This window comes from Streptopelia decaocto, assembly GCF_964273445.1.
Source record: "Streptopelia decaocto genome assembly, chromosome: 6".
NCBI lineage: Eukaryota > Metazoa > Chordata > Aves > Columbiformes > Columbidae > Streptopelia > Streptopelia decaocto.
The window spans coordinates 18,250,765-18,269,135 of NC_138660.1; the positions used below are offsets into that span (position 1 = coordinate 18,250,765).

An 18,371-nucleotide genomic window follows, 5' to 3' on the forward strand; every position below is an offset into this window, starting at 1 on the left:
ATGTTACCTTTTGAGCGAAGGAGCAAATATTTTCTTCCTAGGATTTTGGTTTACTAGAAAAGTACAAAACCAACCAACCAAACCCCTTCCTCTTCCAGCTCCCACCCCAAAGCAGCAATTACTTTGTGATGAGACCATCAGTGCTGAGGCAGTGCCTTGGAGGTAGAACCAGTCTGTCAATCACTGGGCAGGAGGTATGACCCTGTCTTTTAAGGAACAATCACTTTTTAATCTACTTACCTCTTCCGCTCCATGCTGGCAGAATAGCTTTTCATTGTTGCAGAACCCATTTAAGCAAAGTGGAGAAGGAAAGGGTTTTACCTAAAATCCTGCAGCCGTTGGTTGTTTCAGTTGACAAAGAAGATTCCCCTTTTTTTACTTAATTGCATGTTCTGCATCCTTCTGCTGCATAAAGCCTGACAGAGCTGGGAAGGAGAGGTGGATATTGTGATTCCTGCATTTCTACTACTGACTGGATATTGTCATGGAGCCCTGTCTATTCTACACAGGCTTGAGCCTGTTTTGGGGTCAGACTAGGGTTGATTTTTCTCTTGGCCTTTATGGGATTACTGTCAGCACTGGTTACTCAGTTCATCTTCTGCGCCTGGAATGGAACATGGTACAGACCATGAAAATTCCTTGCAGGAGCAATCTGGAGAAGTTTAGTGTGGAGATTACCTACTCAAGCAAGGGTAAGGCTTGAATGTCAAGCAATGAGTGAAGAACAAAACACAGATATTAAGTTGTGTTGATATTTAACGCTGCTAATGATAACTGGCAGATGCCATAAGCAAGCTATAGCCATAGATCCCCCACCACCCCACACACCCTCTGCGGGAGTGTAATAGTGTAGTAGGCATTTCCTGGCACTCCTAGGAGATGTGGATAATACTGGATCATCATCTCCAGTTGTTGTTGTAGGTCACCTAGGAGCAAAAGTATAGTTATTAGGACCAGTTTTGGTAGCACATTGCTATGACTTCCCTGTGACTTATTCAGCAGATGGCCAAAGTAGAGTATTAGCCTGTATGCAGGAGAACAGCAGTAGGTCAGGGTGTCCCTTACTTTCTTAGCGTTCCTTCTCTTAGCTTCCAGTCATGTGTTTTGGTGTGTGATAGTCGACCTATTCAGATAACACTACTGAGGAATTTGTGCCTGGTGTTTTTAGTTGTTCAGAGATGAGTTGTTTTTATTTGTGAGTGTGTGTTACAGAGTTGTTTGCATGTTGGCATACAGATGTTTCTTAGGCAGTGAGGTGTTGCCAATATATCCTCTTCCAGATATGCTCATTGCTACACAGTGATGAAAACTTCAGAATTCAGAAAAGTAAAAATATTGAGCTGTCCGTTTGTCATTAATAGGAGTACGTTTTATCTGCTCTGTATTTGAACAATATGTAGTTCCGTATCTTATCCATATGCCATTTTTCAGATATATTCTTGGAGCTAACACTAGACAATATATCTCTGTCATTGTCTTTTAAATTAATAATATTCGAAGAGTTTATAAAAATTCAAGTAGTGATTAGGTTCTGAGGCAGGAAATGTGCTGCTCTTGCCCTTTTCTGGGTAACCTCAGCCAAGCTTCATCTGAAATGAAAGATCCAGGCTAAGGATGCTGAATTATTGTGTAACGGCTATTTAATACAATCTTGATGAATGCCCCGTCTTGAAATGGAAGTGTCTGTCAGTTTTGACAGACTCCCTTACCTCTTGGACAGTGGGTCAGGACCCCCGATGGCAACAGTCAGCCCCTGCTCCTTTTGTCTGCCAAGGGATAGGAACTGGGGGAGTGAGAACACACTGCAATTACTAGGTGCAAATGTTTACTCACAGAGCTGCTAGCCAACTTTAATTGTCAGTATTGACTCACTTCCTTCAAGGCAGACAGTGTAAACACTTGCATTCTGTAATTTCAGTTGATTCTCTCTCAGGTGCTCTGAGGTATTAGACCTAAAGGATGTCATGGAAAAGAATGAGACAGGTGATGGTTGTGTTTTGGGAAAATTTTGAGAAACATTGCTCTGCAGTAATCATTTCCAAATTAATCTGTTTCACCCAGTAGTGTGCAGAACTGTGATAGCCACTCTGTAGCTAGTCTGTAGAAAAACTGAGTAGTAATGTTTGCAACTTTTTTTTAGTAAAAATGTCCTGCAAGTGTGTTTACAATCTGTTAAAACTTCTCAGAATTAACAACAACCTGTTTGGCCTGAGATCTTTGTGATAACTTTATAGAACTTTTCCAGAAACAACTTCTGCAAGAAGGATGAGAAGCTGTGTCTAGTCATTAGTCTTGTGAGTACTAGTTCATGTCCCTCCTGTTTCTGCTGGTTGGTAAATCTCTGTGAATACTCCTACTGAGGTTCTGTAGGACACCTGTTACCTCTTGTAGGGAACAAATGCCTGGTCCCACTGGTGGCCACAAGTATTTTGTTACTCATCTTTGTTATCCTGCAATGCATTTCAGTTTGAAGACTGGTGCTGGCAGTTTTAATAGGTCATTCTTACTCAGGGAGTCCTGGTTTCCTGTCTTCCTTTGTGTACACCAGACCACAGGATGGTTGAGGTCAGAAGGCACCTCTGGAGGTCATCTTGTCCAACCTCCCTGCTCAAGCAGGGTCACCTAGAGCTGGTTGCTCAAGTGTGTATCCAGGTGGCCTTTGATTATCTCCAAGGACAGAGTTTCCACAGTCTCTCTGGGCAACCTGTGCCAGTGCTTGGTCATGCTCACACTGGGGGGGGAAAAAAAATCCCGATGTTCAGAGGGAATATCCTGTGTTTCAGTTTGTGCTCATTGCCACTGGTCCTGTCACTGGGCACCACTGAAAAAAACCTGGCTCCCTCTTCTGTTCACCCTTTAAGTATTTATACACATTGATTTGATCTCCCTAAGGCTGCTTTAAACTGAACAGACCTGACTCTCTCAGTCTTTCCTCGTATGAGATGTGCTTCACTCAGTTATTTATCTTAGTGGCCCTTCACTGCATTCTCTCCAGTATGTCCCTGTCTCTCTTGTACTGGGGAGCCCAGAGCTGGATGCAGTACTCCACGTGTGTTTTGGCAATGCTATGCAGAGTCCCAACCTGCTGGCAACACTTCTCAAAATGCAGCCCACGATATCATTAACTTTTTTTGCTTCAAGGTCCCATTGGCTGCTCATCAGTTTGGTGTCCACCGAGAGCCCCGGGTTCTTTACTGCCAAGCTGCTCTCCAGCCAGTCGGCCCCAGCATGTGTTAGTGCAGAGGGTTACTCCTCCCCAGGGAAAGGATGTTGCTCTTCCCTTTGAACTACATGACTGGGAGATTATAACATTTTGTATTAAGTTATGTATTAATACCAAAACTACTGGAGTTTAGCTGTTTGCCCTTTTTGATTTAAAGAATACTGATAAAGTTACTTGAAAGAGGTGGCGTCTGTAGTGTGAGTTTCTAGGGGGGAGACACTGAGAAGTATATTCAGGACTGTTACTAGCTTTACCTGCTGGTGTCAGTGCTCTTCAGGTGATAATAGCAATAGATTGCTGACAGCAATTGTTTATTTGGTCTTGGAGATTTTAGTCAGATAGACAAACATTGTTAAAGAGTTGGTATGTATCTGATCCTGCACTGTGGCAGCACTGTGGAATGAAAGACATTTTGAGTCCTCTGAAGACTTTTTTTTTTTTTTTTTGTGGAACAACTGCACTTTCATGTGCACTGATACTTTAGTGTAATTTCCTCAAGATGTACTTCTGCTACACTGTGAGTTCAGCTGTTTGTGTTCAAGTTGCATCTTTGAATCATTAGCATTTGGGCAGCGGTTTGTGGAAGTTTTCCAGCTAGCAGCTTCTTATAAACAGCTATCTCTCCTGCCAATAACAGACTTGACCTCTCTCCCATTCCCCAAGAAAGGTAATGTTCAGATGAACTGGAGTACGTTAACGTATTTCCTCTCTTTGGACACTGGCTTCTTACTATCGTGGTGAATCTGAGTGTGAACACTACAGAAATTACCGGGATTTTTCTTCTGAAAGCTTTCTGAACCTGAGTGTTTTTTTTTTCAAAGCACCAGCAGAAGCAGTAATGTAGCTTCTGCTTAAATCTGCAAGAATAGAAGGCACAAGCAAGGCAGCTGTATTGCAACTGTGGAGTTTGCTTTTAAAATATAACCATTAGAAGAAATCTGGGACGGAGCATGGAAAAACACTTGAACTCTGATCTGTATTCATATTTGTGGAAGCTGAACACTTACAGGCTTTGTTGTTGATAGCGATATAGAGAGTTGCATAAATCTTCACTGTTGGGTCAGACTGGGGAATTAGGATCACAGTTCTCTAATAGTGTTTTTAGAGATGCTTTTGTGCAGAATTCTGAAAGATGCCAAAATGTTCTAGTAGCATCACGAACTTACTTATTGCTTAGTTGTTTGGTGTGATGTGGGGGATTTTTTTGTTTTTTTTTTTAATCTGCGTGCAAACTTGACTTAAGGAAGGGGGATGAAAAGAGATGAACCTGTGAGTTAAATAATCCAAGGGTAGATTTAGTTATTCCAATTCTTATATAACTTTGATGATAATGTTACAGGAAGATCTATTCAAAAGCTAAACAGCTTTTCAGCAGTGGAGAGGAAATAATAAATTCTTGCTAAAGCTTTACTGCAGTGACTTAGTGTTTGATAGAGTGGAGTTATTTAAAGTATTAGGAGTTTTTGTTTGCAGCAGCGTTTTCTAACAAGCTAGCTATGCTAGATGTTTTTTTTGGAATATAGTGCTCTTCTAACTTAATATCCTAGAACTTTAACAACCCTGTTCCAACAAAACCTCACAGATATTAATCTGGAGTAAGTCAGCAGCAGAATAGGAAGCTGCACTGAGAAGCAGAGTCCTTCATGCTTAGTCTTAAAAGGTCATCAATTTATAATACTGTTTCAAATAATTCTATATATTTATTCCATGGAGATATGTACTCCTTAAAATTACCTTTTATGGATCTTTCTTGTGCTTCCAGAGCAGCTTGTGGTGTGTCAGTTGTTTAGTGGCAAAAAACTCTTGTGTGCATGTTTGTATTCAGTGAGTTTGGAGCAAATAATATTACAAATGTGCCTTCATTTTTTATAGTATTTTGATTAAAAGCAGAATTAAACAGTTCACTTTTACCTTTTCTTGAACAGATCCAAATTATTTGATTTACTGATATTCTGTAACATACAGAAATGTTTACCAGCTGGCCAACCCAGAGACAGCGATGCTGTCATAACTCTTCAGTTAGGGGCTGGTGATCTACCTGTGTCATGATTTAACCCCAGCTCACAATCCATACCTCAATAGCCGCTCGCTCACCCCCCAAGCAGGACAGGGGAGAGAACAGAAAGAGAAGGTGGAAAATTGTGAATTGAGATAGAAACAGTTTACTAAAACACGAAAATAACAATAATATACTGCTATTATATATTAAATAAAAATAAAATAAGTGATACTTAGGAATTTCTCATGAACTCCATCTGTACCAAACAGCCAGTCCTGGGAAGAGGGAGCACCCTGGTCCCGAATAGCTGATCCCGGAGAGACAGAGACCAAAAAGGCAGAGGCCCTGAGGCCGCTGCAAAACGGCAAAAGGGTGGACTAACCCCGAACTGCAAATGGAATAGAACTAACAAACTGGAAAACGCTAACGGAGCTAAGTAGGTGGGAAAGCAGTCTCCAATTACATACTGAGCGTGATGCTAATGGTAGGGAATATTTTGTTGATCAAGTGGGATGTCAGTCTAGGTGCCATCCTACCTGTGCCCCCTCCAGCAAGTTTGCTCCTGCATCTGGATGGCCAAAAGCGTCCTTGTATTACTTGATGACAGCTGAGAAATCAGTGAGTTCTTAACATCCTTCTCATTCCAGATCCCAAACACTGGAGAAGCTACTGGCTTTTTTCCTCCCTTCAGCCTTTTTCTTTGGATGTTTTTGTAAATGAAACCAAAGTTCACTTAAAACATTGCATTTTAAATTTGTTTCAATTAAAAAGTGTTCTTTTCACTTGGGTGATGAAACTTGCTAAATCACAAACTTCAGGCTATGTTGACATCTGATATTTTGTTGTTACATTAATTTGCCATCCTAGATACTGCTTTATCTATAAAGCATCATACTTTGAAGCACTTAGGCATTGGTAAAGCACAATTGTAAACTGATATACACTAAGCATTGGATAGTAGAGGACAAAAATTGATTTGCTGTTATATTGAGACTATTTCTTATAAGAGTGTCTCTGAATTTTTCTTTATTGCTGCAGTTTTTATTTGCTCTGTTTACTGAATAACAGATCAAGCAGATGCATATTCTGCGCAGTGCTTGATGCATATCCTGTAGCAAGTTATTAAACCGTATTTGTACAATGGAAATATGTTCAATACAGATGTTAATTTTGGACGTATGTGGGGCTTTTCAACAACACCTGTAAGTATTTAAAGTGTAGGCACAATATTGTAGGTACATAATTCTTTAGCTGTTGCTGTAAATAAAGAACACGTAGTTAGCTCAAGCGGATTACTTATTTAAGTTTGCTAACTCTGCGCAGACATTGTTATCTTTTATTGTACAAGTTGTTTTGGGATCTAGTTAAGCAGGTCAATGTTGCAGTATGATTTGTGAGGTGCCAAGTAGCATGTTAGTGTGGGAGGAAAGTGAACTGACTATCATTTGAACACTGGGGAGGAAGAGCAGGGAAGAGACTCCTGTCAACGATTACCTACTTTCCCACCTGCACAGGCTCTGCAGTTGTGTGGATTTGCAGCTCCGAAGGAGAAAAGCATTAAACTTTTACAAATAATGATTTTCATAACTATTTCTTGAAGTCCTTACTAGTTTCGTAAATATTTTTTTTTTTTTTATGAAGTCTGAGAAATCTTGTGATAATGGAATCAACAAAATGTGGCAGAAGCAATTAGCTGCTCTTGGAGTTACAACTTCTGAAGATAACTTTCTGTAGTGATCTTTCTTGATTCTAAACAATAATGTGTTGTTTTATCTTTACAGATGACTATGGATGAGAAATATGTGAACAGCATTTGGGATCTTCTAAAAAATGCAATTCAAGAGATCCAGCGAAAGAACAATAGTGGTCTCAGTTTTGAGGAGCTGTATAGGAATGCATATACAATGGTGTTGCATAAACATGGCGAAAAACTCTACACTGGACTAAGAGAAGTGGTCACTGAGCATCTAATAAACAAGGTATGTAATTTTTTAATTAAAATTCAAGTGTCTTATATGAGAGGATTCTGAAGAGTTATTTAAATGACCAAAAAAAAAAATCTAACTTTATTATATTGCTTTGTGTTGAAATTGTATTGCTAACCTCAAAAATGGTACCTTGGAACTAACATCAAGCTTAAACGATTTCATATTGTAGATACTGTTTGTTCTAAGTTGCTGATGTGGGGCATAGGAAGTATTTGAAACTGTATTAATGGAAACAACTTTAGCTGAGGCAAAACTGTTTCTGACTTTCTCACGACAAATTTTGGTTTGTTTTCCAGACAGTTTTTTCATCTGTGGAACAAAATAAATACCTATGTAAGAACCTGTTTGTTATGGGTTGATGAACTAATTCACAAGTTAATGAGAGAGTTCTGCTAGGATTATGCTATTTAAAGAGGCGGTAGGCAATGTATAAAAACATCAGCTCAGCAACAACAAAAGTTCCGAGTAGTCTGCATTCTATCATTTCAGCCTTTTCAAAACCATGTAATTCATTCAAAATAACATACAGAAATGTGTTTCTGAAGATGTAGCATCTGAGAAAAGGCTTCTTCGCATCTCATGTTAAACCATGGAACCACCTCTTCAGTCTTTGTGAAGAAAATTTAGGCTTGGTTAATAAGTAATTGAAAAAAAAGTTAAAATTCACTTTTTAATGAATCCAGATCATATTTAGTGTTAGTAGCATTGTAAGTCTAGGGAAGATGCCTTATTCCTTGCAGTAACATCCATAACTGCCTGTCTTTGAAAAGAGATACGTGTCCACTTTGATCCCATATACTTGGCTGTGGGTCCAGGTGGACTATCACTTTTTTTTGTCCTGTTATTACAGCATTTCTAAAGGAAAGTCACACACAATCGTGTGTCTTGGATGATTACTTCTGGTTGAATTACAGAGAGTGGATGGGACGTTTATGTGTAAATAATGCGTAATGCTTGGGGAGCTTTTTATGGTTTCTAACTGGAGTTACTGCTGTGGCACAGAAGTGTTGCTATTTCTTTTCTAAAATCTTAGTTTTCAAAGGTGTGATCCAGACAAGTATAGCCTAAAACTGCTTTGAATATGGTGCTTTTTTTACTGTTTGCCTGAGAAGAAACATCTTGTATGAAGTGGCTAAATAATTTATGGTAGTATTCTATAATTGTAGCACATCTGTGACTCTAAAACACTTCTGTTTTCATAATCTGTGCATTCGTAATCTGTACTGTTCATAAAAAAAAATGTGGCAAATGAGTGAAGCTTTTTGTGCTTTCTTCTTGTATTTGGCTATGCTTACAGTATATACTTATAATAATCATGACACAAAACATTTTATTCTTCCTAGGCTTCAGTTTAACCTGGCTTAATTTGGGGAAAGCTGCTTATCTTTGTTCCTAGCTATTCTGCCTATTAAAAATTATACATATGCAAAATTAATTATTCTGAAGTGCTGGTTGTGGCAAACTGACAAAAGAGCAGAAAATCCTGTGATCCTTGTCACTGCGCTGGCTGAGAGGGTTGCACAGATACCACTGTATGGAAACGCCTGATTTTTAATGTGATTAATCAACTTATATGTATCTGTATGGGTAACATAAAAATAGATGACCAAAAGTTTTTAAAGAAAAAGGCTAACTACTGAGTTTTAGTAGTTAAATACTGTAAAGTTTAAAAAGGCTAAATAACTCAGATGTCTGATGCTGTCCTATAAATTAAATAATCACAGAAAAATATTAAAAGAAAAAGTGGCTTACATTAAAAAGTTCTAAACAATAAAGAAGATTTCTGTAGGCTCAAAGCTGCTACTTCTCCTTTTGGTGGTTTGCTTAAGGATGTTATGTTGAGGCATTTATAGATGGAAGAATGGAAAAAGTAGTGCATTGTTTATTAAGAATAGGATCAGTTTTGTAATGGCATCTTATGATTGTGCCATTAGTACTTGTTGTAAGATAGATAAAAAGAAGTTTTTGTTTAGCCTCATACTTTATGTAATGGAAATTGTTGAAAAATCTTGTATTTTCAGTGTCTCTTTCCAAGAGCAGTTCTCTGTTAAATGTTAAGTAGCTGATTGACAATAAATGCTCTCATCACAAGTCTTTGTAAACTTGAATTCAGAGAATCAGTGGTCGATAGTTTAGAAGAAGGGGATTTTGCCAGCTGAAATGTTGTTCATGAAATCTGTTAACTTTTATCAAAATGAAATGTACAGAAATGCATAGATTTTAGTAAAGGACTGCACTCAGGTCAGGGAGTGCTTCTGACCAACCAAACCCAAATTTTGGATTGCTGGAGTCCTGGAAACATAATTGTCACTTGCTGTCAGCATCTGCTAGTTATCTTTCTACAAAAAAGTTACATTCCTTTAGTATTGCAGTCATGCTGGTTAATTAGGAGTAGATCAAGAGACTAGGTAGAAGCAATGTATTTGTTTAGATGTTTTTACAAATAGTATTCAAGCTTGGAGAAGGAAGTTTTCATTTTTGTGTGGCACAGTTAAGAGCTGTATTTATACATATGCTTATTTATTTGCTAGATGAAAGTTGTGCTTACTCGGTACTTTTATTAGAAAGAAACCAAACACTTTAGAGAATAAAATTATTTCATTTCTTGACAAGAAGACATAATATCATGTGCCGTCTTTGCAGCTTGTTTGATTGTAAATAAAAGATAGGTGCAAACATGGTCAATACAGAATACAACCACGCCAGCAAGTTCCTGTCCAGTGTGCTCAGTTTGGAACTTGCAGACCCTGATGGTTTGTAGTTACAGTCACCAGGTTCTGGCTGCTTGATGGTGGCAGGAGTCAGCTGTTGTCAACCTCCTTGTTTTTACTACAGGGTAAGGACATGCTAAAACTTGTCTTTGCCTGTGTATTGACATCATTATAAAAGTATAGTACATGTAGAGTTGAATTTTAAAATACTGTTGAATAAAAAGTGCTGAAACCTTTCATCTTAATTCAAGCATTTAATTCTTGTGCATCTGGTATTTCACTGATTTCTGCCTTTCTTGTTCTTTGGTGATCTTGTAGCTTGATGTGGTTGTTCGTTCTTCACACTTCTCAAGCCTGGTCTGTTAGTTCTTCAAACAAATGTTGTAAAAGTGTTTTTAAGAAAGAAACACACAAAGTTTAATTTACAGCTGTCTAAAACTTGATGACAAGCAACATCACTTGTGTTGGAATAAAGAAATCTGAAGTTAAAGTTTAAAATTTTGCAAGATAATATTTTTTTAACTTTCCATCATTTTTATGAATACTTCACAGTCCAGTGAAATCTAAAGCCATGATCTGCAACGTATCATCTATATTCTGTAAATTGTGTGTGTGATAAAGGAATTGATTGATTTGTTGACCAAGACCAATACAATTTTGTTGGGTTTTTTCCTGTGCAGTATACATCAGAGAATCAGAGATGTAAAGGACTGTCCTAAACTTAAAAGCGCAAAAACATGCTTGTTTGGGGAGATACTGGGACATTGCTGAAGGAAGAGATGCTTGAGATGTTCTCATGTCCTATAGGAATTCTTGATCTCACCAAACATTTCTGTTGCTGGCACGCCAGAATCCCTTGCGACATGGTGATTTTTGCTGCACAACTGGTGGAGTTTGGTAGCAGTAGTGCATGCTATTGCAGAAGAATAATAAAGGTGGGCAGGCAGGAAAGCCTGCAGTGGGCGCACAGAGCCAGTCGTTGAGTGCAGAAGGAATTGTATGGGGTGCCTATGCAGAAGGAGTGGGGTGAAGCGAGTATGTCTGCTTTGGGGCTTGTAAAGGTATATCTGTAATCCTTGGCAAGCTTTAAAATTTGCTATCATGGTGTTACAGAAGGAAGGGGAGAGGAAAGATGGGAATCTCCTACAAGGAGTTTGAAATAATTTCCATCACACCTATGAAATAGGGAGGAATGACATGAGGAGTCATGTAGGAGATGAATTAATTAATGAGCATCAGGGTGTACTGTAAGACTGATTGACAATGGATGAAGTGTTATTTGCCTTTATCTTTCCTTAATCTTTTCTTATCCTTTTCCAAAAGGATAGCAGCTGCAGGGGTGAACAGACATTTCTGCTAAAGTAATAGTTAATCTGTTAACTTAGTAGGAACTCTAAGATTTTAGAAAACTTATCTTTTGGACTACTTAGTCTTCTGCAGAAGATAAACTTGGTAATAAAATTTCTGAGACCTTGAGGCCTTGGTTTGGAAAGTGCTGTTCTATGCTGCTGCTCCCCACAGAAGGTTCTGGCTGTCCTTACAGTAGTGGAAATCACATAACTGAACTATTTGTGTTGCTGTGTCAGGCCAGGCACTGTAAGAAAGAAAATACTAGGCCATAAGTCTGCTTTGTGTCTACTTTAATAGAGTTATTTAAAGAAACTGAAAGCTTATGCCAACAAACTATTCCTAAGAGATCAGCAGTGGAGGGGGCTATATTTCCTTAAGAGCTATGTCCAGTATAAAATACAGTTGAGCCTGAAGTTATATACAGAGTTTCATTCTTGCGAATATAAGAAGACTTTACGTAGTTTATGAAGCTGTTAATTTATTTTTGAGACTGTATGTAGACAGTCCTATTTAAGTTGGATATGCCTGCCAATTTACTGCATAACTGCAAAGATTGCCATAGAAAGCACTACAAGCTCAGTTAATTGGAAGTAGCATTCTACTGATAAAAATGTTTGAAATTTTCTTAAAGCTTTGGAAGAGCAGCAGCTGCATCTCTGAAAGGCTTTCTTATCTGTAGAAGAGTGTGGATATCCAGGGTTTTTTACTCCAAGTCACTTATTCCACTAAGGTGGTTCAACTCTGCCCTTTTGCATGGCTAAGATGTTTTGTGCATTACAGTAGTTTTTCTGTAATGTTTTTGTATTCATAGCCCATAAAACAAATATGTTCAATGCTGATTAACTAGCCAGATGTTGTAAGCAATAATTTGGTTGGCTTTAGTAGTAACTAAAAGAACAGCTTCCTGAACCTGTCTGCAGCTTAAAATAAACCTAGAAGAATGTCATTGAGAGGCTTCACAGAGAGACTCTTGGAGTAGTTTTGTTGTACAGCACCCACTCCTGGATTTATGGCACATTTCCAAAAAGCCACACATCATACTGTGCGAAGCAGAGGTGGCACAGGTCTGAGCATCCCTGTGTCAGCTCACAAGCATGTTGTCATTGCTACCTGGTAGTTGCACTCCCTTTTGCTACCAGTTTGTGTGTGATTTGGCACTGTCTGGTCTAGTAGGATTATTGTGCTGGATGTGTGTAATTATAAAGGCACACTGTCCCTGAAGAGTTCTGTGTTGGTATGTTGCACTTAGGTAAAATGGATCAATCCTTGCCCTGGTTATCAGTGCTTGTAAACTAATCATGCTTTTACTTTTGCTTTCATAAATTTTACTAGTGTGGCTAATCTACCAAATAATGTTCCCAATGTTTTTCCATGTTGACTAAAGAAGTGAAAACAACCATGTTATGTTTGTCTCTCTTGTTCTGGGAGATGCTGAGCACTCTTTACAAGTATGGCTGGTGAAATTTTTAATGCATATTTACATCCTTAGCTAAGAACCTCATAGACTGGATTACGACAGGGCACGCATTTGGGAGAGCAAAGGGTAAATGATGGTCACTATCAGAAAGAATGAGACAGCTAAGCAGTGCTGGTTGTGATTTCTAAGTGCAGATTGTGTTTTGCAAAAGCAAGGAGGAGAGGCCTTGCCTGAGTCTGGGGAGTAAGTGCTGGAAGATTTCTGAAAGCTTTAAACAACCTCCAAGCCTACCTGTGTTACCTAGATTCAATAACAAGGTGAGTATTACAGGGATCAGTTTCCACAGCTTCTCGTTAAGAGACCGGTGTGTTTGTATGATACACTATGCTGTATTTCTCATTTGTTCATCTAAGTTTATGGAGTGTATATACTAGTGTGGCAGACTGAATTTTTTGTTATGCTGGTTTTGCACGATAACTTCATGAAACTTAAATGCCAGACTGAAGTCTGTCAGGTGGTTGCATATGATGTCGGTGCAGCTTGTGGCTGCTGATGACCTGTGTTTTGTTTTCCTGTTTGAACTCTCTGTACTGAAACTTACACTATCACACAGGTGTAAATACAGATCTGTAAATATAAAAATACATTACAACAGAGGGCAGAATGTATTCTGCATGTTATCTCAGAAGTCAATTAAGATGTTTTGTTTACTGGAACTTTTTTTTTTACATTCCCTCAGGTTTTTCTTTTATGTGAGTTTAAAGCTTGAGCACTGTAGTACTAATATGCGCCCACTGCATGAAGATTGCAATATGAAACTGGATGTTCTTTTTCATTGGTAGGGAATAGCAGTGTCATGAGACAAATCAATCAACTAGCAAATATGTTGGTAAAAACAATGACAACTTTGTTCTCCAGAGTGATCTTATTGGCAATTATGGACTATTCATATAAGAGTCTGGTCTTTACCAAGTGATTGTTTCCTTTCAGAACTGTTGTTTGCTCTAACTTTGTTATCTCAGCATGTCTTTCTACATGTTGTCATGGCAAATTTTCCACTTGTTCCTGTTTGTAACATTTACTGGTACTATCCAGTATTCTGACATTACTTGTGATAGTAAAGTTATCATCAATTGAAACACTATAGCATAGGAGATTAAACCTTTGAGGAGTTGTAAAAAATATTTGAGATTTCAGGTATTCCTTTGAAATTCCATGTTTCATTTCTTACTTGTTTTTAGCCTGATTTTTCTTACTTGCATGAAGTGAAATACAAGATAGGAATGATCAGCACCCTGGAAAAGCAAGAACTTCTTTGTAATATTCAAGTTTATAGAGAAGCAAGTTTTTTTTTTTTTTTTTTTTAAGTAAAGCTTGTTAAGATTTAAATAATGCAGGAGCAACTGACTTGTGTTTACGGCAATATATTCTTTCCTTTTCCTTCAGGTGCGAGAAGATGTGTTAAACTCCTTGAATAACAACTTTCTACAAACACTAAATCAAGCATGGAATGATCATCAAACAGCGATGGTGATGATTAGGGACATTCTTATGTATATGGTGGGTATTCTGCTTTTTCACACATTTAACTTCATGAAGTAAGTTGTCTTTAGATAAATATGAACCAGAGAGCTGGAGGGGTAAAAAGCAAGACATACTTATCACTCTTCTTCCTAAGACTTCTCTCTGTCCCTTGTTTTGAATTCCCTGTATGCATGCCAGACTATTATGGGTGTGTGACAAATTATAAGAAGATTCTTCTTTCAGGTCATCTCATTATCACTTGAAAAATGCATCAGAAAAATGACTGAATTTTGCAATTCTTAACAAATAAGCTAGGCAGACCCCTTTTGTGACATTCTAGATGTTACTTGCTGGTTTTAGTTTGGGTAGTATTGGTTTCTTACTGTGGAAAGCATGATAGTGCAAAGCTTCTTCAAACTTCCAGTGTAGCTGTTCTTTAAGCTTAAGGGTTTGAGGAGGATAACTTGGCTTAGGTACAGTCTGTGTCCTTGAATGTTAAATTCTAAGTGAATCCTTTGCTGTTCATATAGAGCTTGGATGCAAGATAAAGCAGTGTATGTAGATGAGAATGTGATCTTTGGTTGCATGGTTGTAATTTTAAAAGAAAAAGCAAAGCATTCCTTATGTGACAGCTAACGGAAAAGGCTTTTTTTGAAGAGATAGGGCTTTGCATTTTTGTGTCTGGATTGTGTTATGCTCTAGGGAGTTGGTATATGTTTTAATTCTCTGAATGGTGGGCATGCTCTGAGGGTGCAGGAGCATCTATTTTTGCATAGCTTCTAGCCAGAGGCTTGAACTTCAGAAGGAAAAAAAAAAAAGTTACACTGTTTTTGTTTTGGTTGGTGTTGTGGGTTTTTTTTAATTCCCTCCCTCCCCCCCCAATATCATACTGAAGATAGTACTTTATGCAGTATTAGGCAGTGAAGGACAGATAATGGTAGCACCTTTTTTGGCAAAAAAGGTGGTTAACTAAGATTGTACTCTTATCTGTCGAACAACTGGGTTTAAGCTCTTGTCTTGTAGAAAACAAAGATCTCATGCTATTAAACTGAACCTGTTTGTATTAGCTGTGAAGAAATCCCACTTGATTAATAAGCTACAAAATGTTAAATAATTTAAAGGAATTACTGTATCCACATAACTTACTTATAACTTACTTTTTAAAATTGATTTACTGTTGTGGGTTTTGTGGGAGTTGGTTTTTTTGTTTAGTTTTGTGGAATTTGTTTGTTTGGTTGGTTTTGTGTGGGTGTGGGTTTTTTTAGGTTAGGAAAAGACCACATATCTGAAAATAGAAACCTGGATAAAATACCTTTAGGGGCACTTAGTAATCTGCGTAACTTGTCAAAAGGAAGGCTGAGAGATTATTTTGAAGATTTACAGTCTTCTCTATGAGAAATCCTGGAATTTCTAGTCTGTTTGTGAGGGACAAATACCAGTCAATTGCTGCTGGCTGCATCTGGGGAAACTCAAGAATAGGTAACAATTAGAATAATCTACCAAAACTAGCCATGAATTTTCAGAAACGTTAAAAGATGGAATCCAGAGCTTTCTAGGAGACTAGCTGTTGTGTTTTAGCCAGATGCTATGTATTATTTCAGTATAGGAGGTGCTGGATGCTCCGAGGTACCAGGTGGTCAGAGTGGATAATGCAATGTAAATCTTTGATTCCTTACACAGTGTCAGGGAGAGCTGGCTTATCAGCTCTTCCTGCTTTAGTGTATTAACCAGTATATTGAGGACCAAGCAGTCTCGTCTTTGAGGACAAGTTACATGCTTCAGTTAGCACTTTTGGGGACAGATGAGAGCGGTTTCCAAAATATTTTTTTGTGCTCAGGAAAGGAGTGCCTTGACTTTTGTTTGAAGCTTGCAAATGTTGTTAGAGCCAGACAGTTTTCTCTTTTTTCCACCAAAACTCCTGGAGATGGAGACCTGCAGCATTTTGACAAGTGCAAATTGGACTTCATTGGGTTATATGTTAGATTCAGAACAGAATAACAAATAAACTTGAATGCCTCTGTAATATACAGTCTTTAGTGTACTGTGTGATAGTTTTCTAATTATTTCAAGTGGGTGTTCTGTTGAGACTTCTGCTTGAATAGTTATTTGCCTCCCATAGACTTTTTTCTCCTACCAAAATGAGATCCAAGGAAACAGAAAAGAGACATCTACATTAAAATGTATTCATAATATAATAGTGAAAATATAATTTTTTAAATTTCAAAATACATATATAAACTTCTGAACCTTTAGGAGGTCTGTCTGTTAAACACCTATAAGGTAACATGGTTTTTATAATACATTTTATCTTTATTAGATAGAATCATCTAAACAAGGAGCTGATACAGTGGGCAGATTCCTTCCTTTTCATTGACTTGGAGGGGTGTAAGACAAATTGTCCTTAGAAAACAGATGCTTTGATTAAAAATTACAGTATAGGCCATGGTTTAAAACATGACTAGTCTCAAAGATTTGAAGTTTCACCTTTGTCACTGGGATGTCCTGTTGAGTCAAACATAATTCTGTTCATTGGAAAGAGACTAAGAGCAGGAAACTTCTAGTCTTGAGTATGTGTTCATTCAAAAAGCTTGAAAAAAATTATAAAGCAGAGGAACAGCTGTCAAAGATGAGACCTGGCTGCTCTTCAAGAACTTTATGAAATAAGGAATTATTTCTGCTTTTATTATGTTTGGTCTGAATAAAATGTAGTTTTACAGTGATATGCTTATGTCAGTAGTTGTTTATACCTTTTATCCAAGCACAGCTAACGTAATTTACACACAAAATATTTCATCTTAAAAAAAACAAGCAAGCAAGAAAACAAAGAAAAAAGGAAAACAAACAAAACAACACTGTATAAACTCAGTTACCAGGCATTGTTCATTGCTCTGCTTGTGTTCCACCAGAGGAAGTATATGCAATTATAGTATGTTTATGAATAAAGGATAACCCAGTCCTTCTCTTATCTTGTAGGCTGTGCCAGTTGCTTACCCATCACTTTCAGGAAATGTACCTCTTGGTACCCAACAAGCCACAGTCTGATGTCAGTGAAAGTAAAACACTTAACATCCCCTTGAATTCTGATCTTACTCTCTTAAATTCTTGCTTCAGCCTAGTGATGTTACATCTTAAACTAAACCATATCTAGTTTAATGCCATGTTTATTTTCCAGCTTATTTTTACCCATTAGTTCCAATATGAGCTAAGTCAAAACAAACACCTCTCCAACTGACCTTAATCTCTTTCCTCTGTTTAATTTTGCGACATATAAAATAAAAATTATTTCAAATAATCTTTTTTATAAAGGTATATGTTTTGTACAATGGGCTTTGTACGTTATTATGATACTTATTGACTAGAATACTCTGAGGTTTATGGCAGGATTTCATTTTGCTTGCAGAACCTCTTCCACAAGACACTCATAAAACTTGCCATATAGTTCGATTTTAAAAGAGGTTATTACCTTGTCTCTTGTGTTGTGGTTGTTGTCTGGAAAAAGTCCACTTGAATTCAGGTCTGTTGTATAATATAGATCTAGTGTGAGGTTTTGCAACCTGGAATTGCACAACAAAGGTAAATCTTAACTTCCTTGAGATATTCTAGATTCTACAACTGAGTTTCAAGTTTACATAGTTCCACTGTATTTTGTAGTATATGTGCACTAGCTCTTCTCCTTTTGATTTGCATGTTCAGGATACAGCAATCAGTGTCAGAATAGCTATAGTGCTCTCTGTAAATTCATGGCACTGTCTGCAGCAAGTACCGAAGCAGTGCAGTCATGTCGTAAGTGGCGTCTTCACAAAGTCGAGTCACGTACTAAGGCACATTGAAGTAGTGAAGTCATGTGCTGCATTGGGCATATCTGGAAGTCAGCCTCATGTGTGGCTCCAGTGTAGGTAAACTTACCCACAGTAGCTTTTATTTAACTACTGTATGTGACAGTAGCAGTGGAGGTGCAGTTATTTGGTCTTCTCTTCAAGCTACAAGAGTGTGAGTATTCTTAGAATGTCTTATGGAAACTGGGCTAAACTGGATTCTGTGGTGTCCCTTCTTTACTACTTGTGCTTGCTAAATTTAAAGGAGTTTCGGGTATGCAAGTGCCGCAATCACACCCGTGGCTACATTATACATATGGGTAGTGCCAGTGAAGCACTGTCAG

The 18,371-nt window shown here is 37.8% G+C and overlaps 1 protein-coding gene across 1 annotated transcript in view; it reads left to right on the top strand.

The window, feature by feature from the left end:
• The window catches only part of CUL3 (cullin 3), a 56,704-nt gene that overhangs the window by 12,131 nt on the left and 26,202 nt on the right, over nt 1–18,371 (top strand). Inside the window, exons 2-3 of the mRNA XM_082057116.1 lie at nt 7,004–7,201; nt 14,135–14,248. Of these exons, the coding sequence (XP_081913242.1) occupies nt 7,004–7,201; nt 14,135–14,248 (312 nt within the window). The remainder of the gene's footprint in view (nt 1–7,003; nt 7,202–14,134; nt 14,249–18,371) is intronic.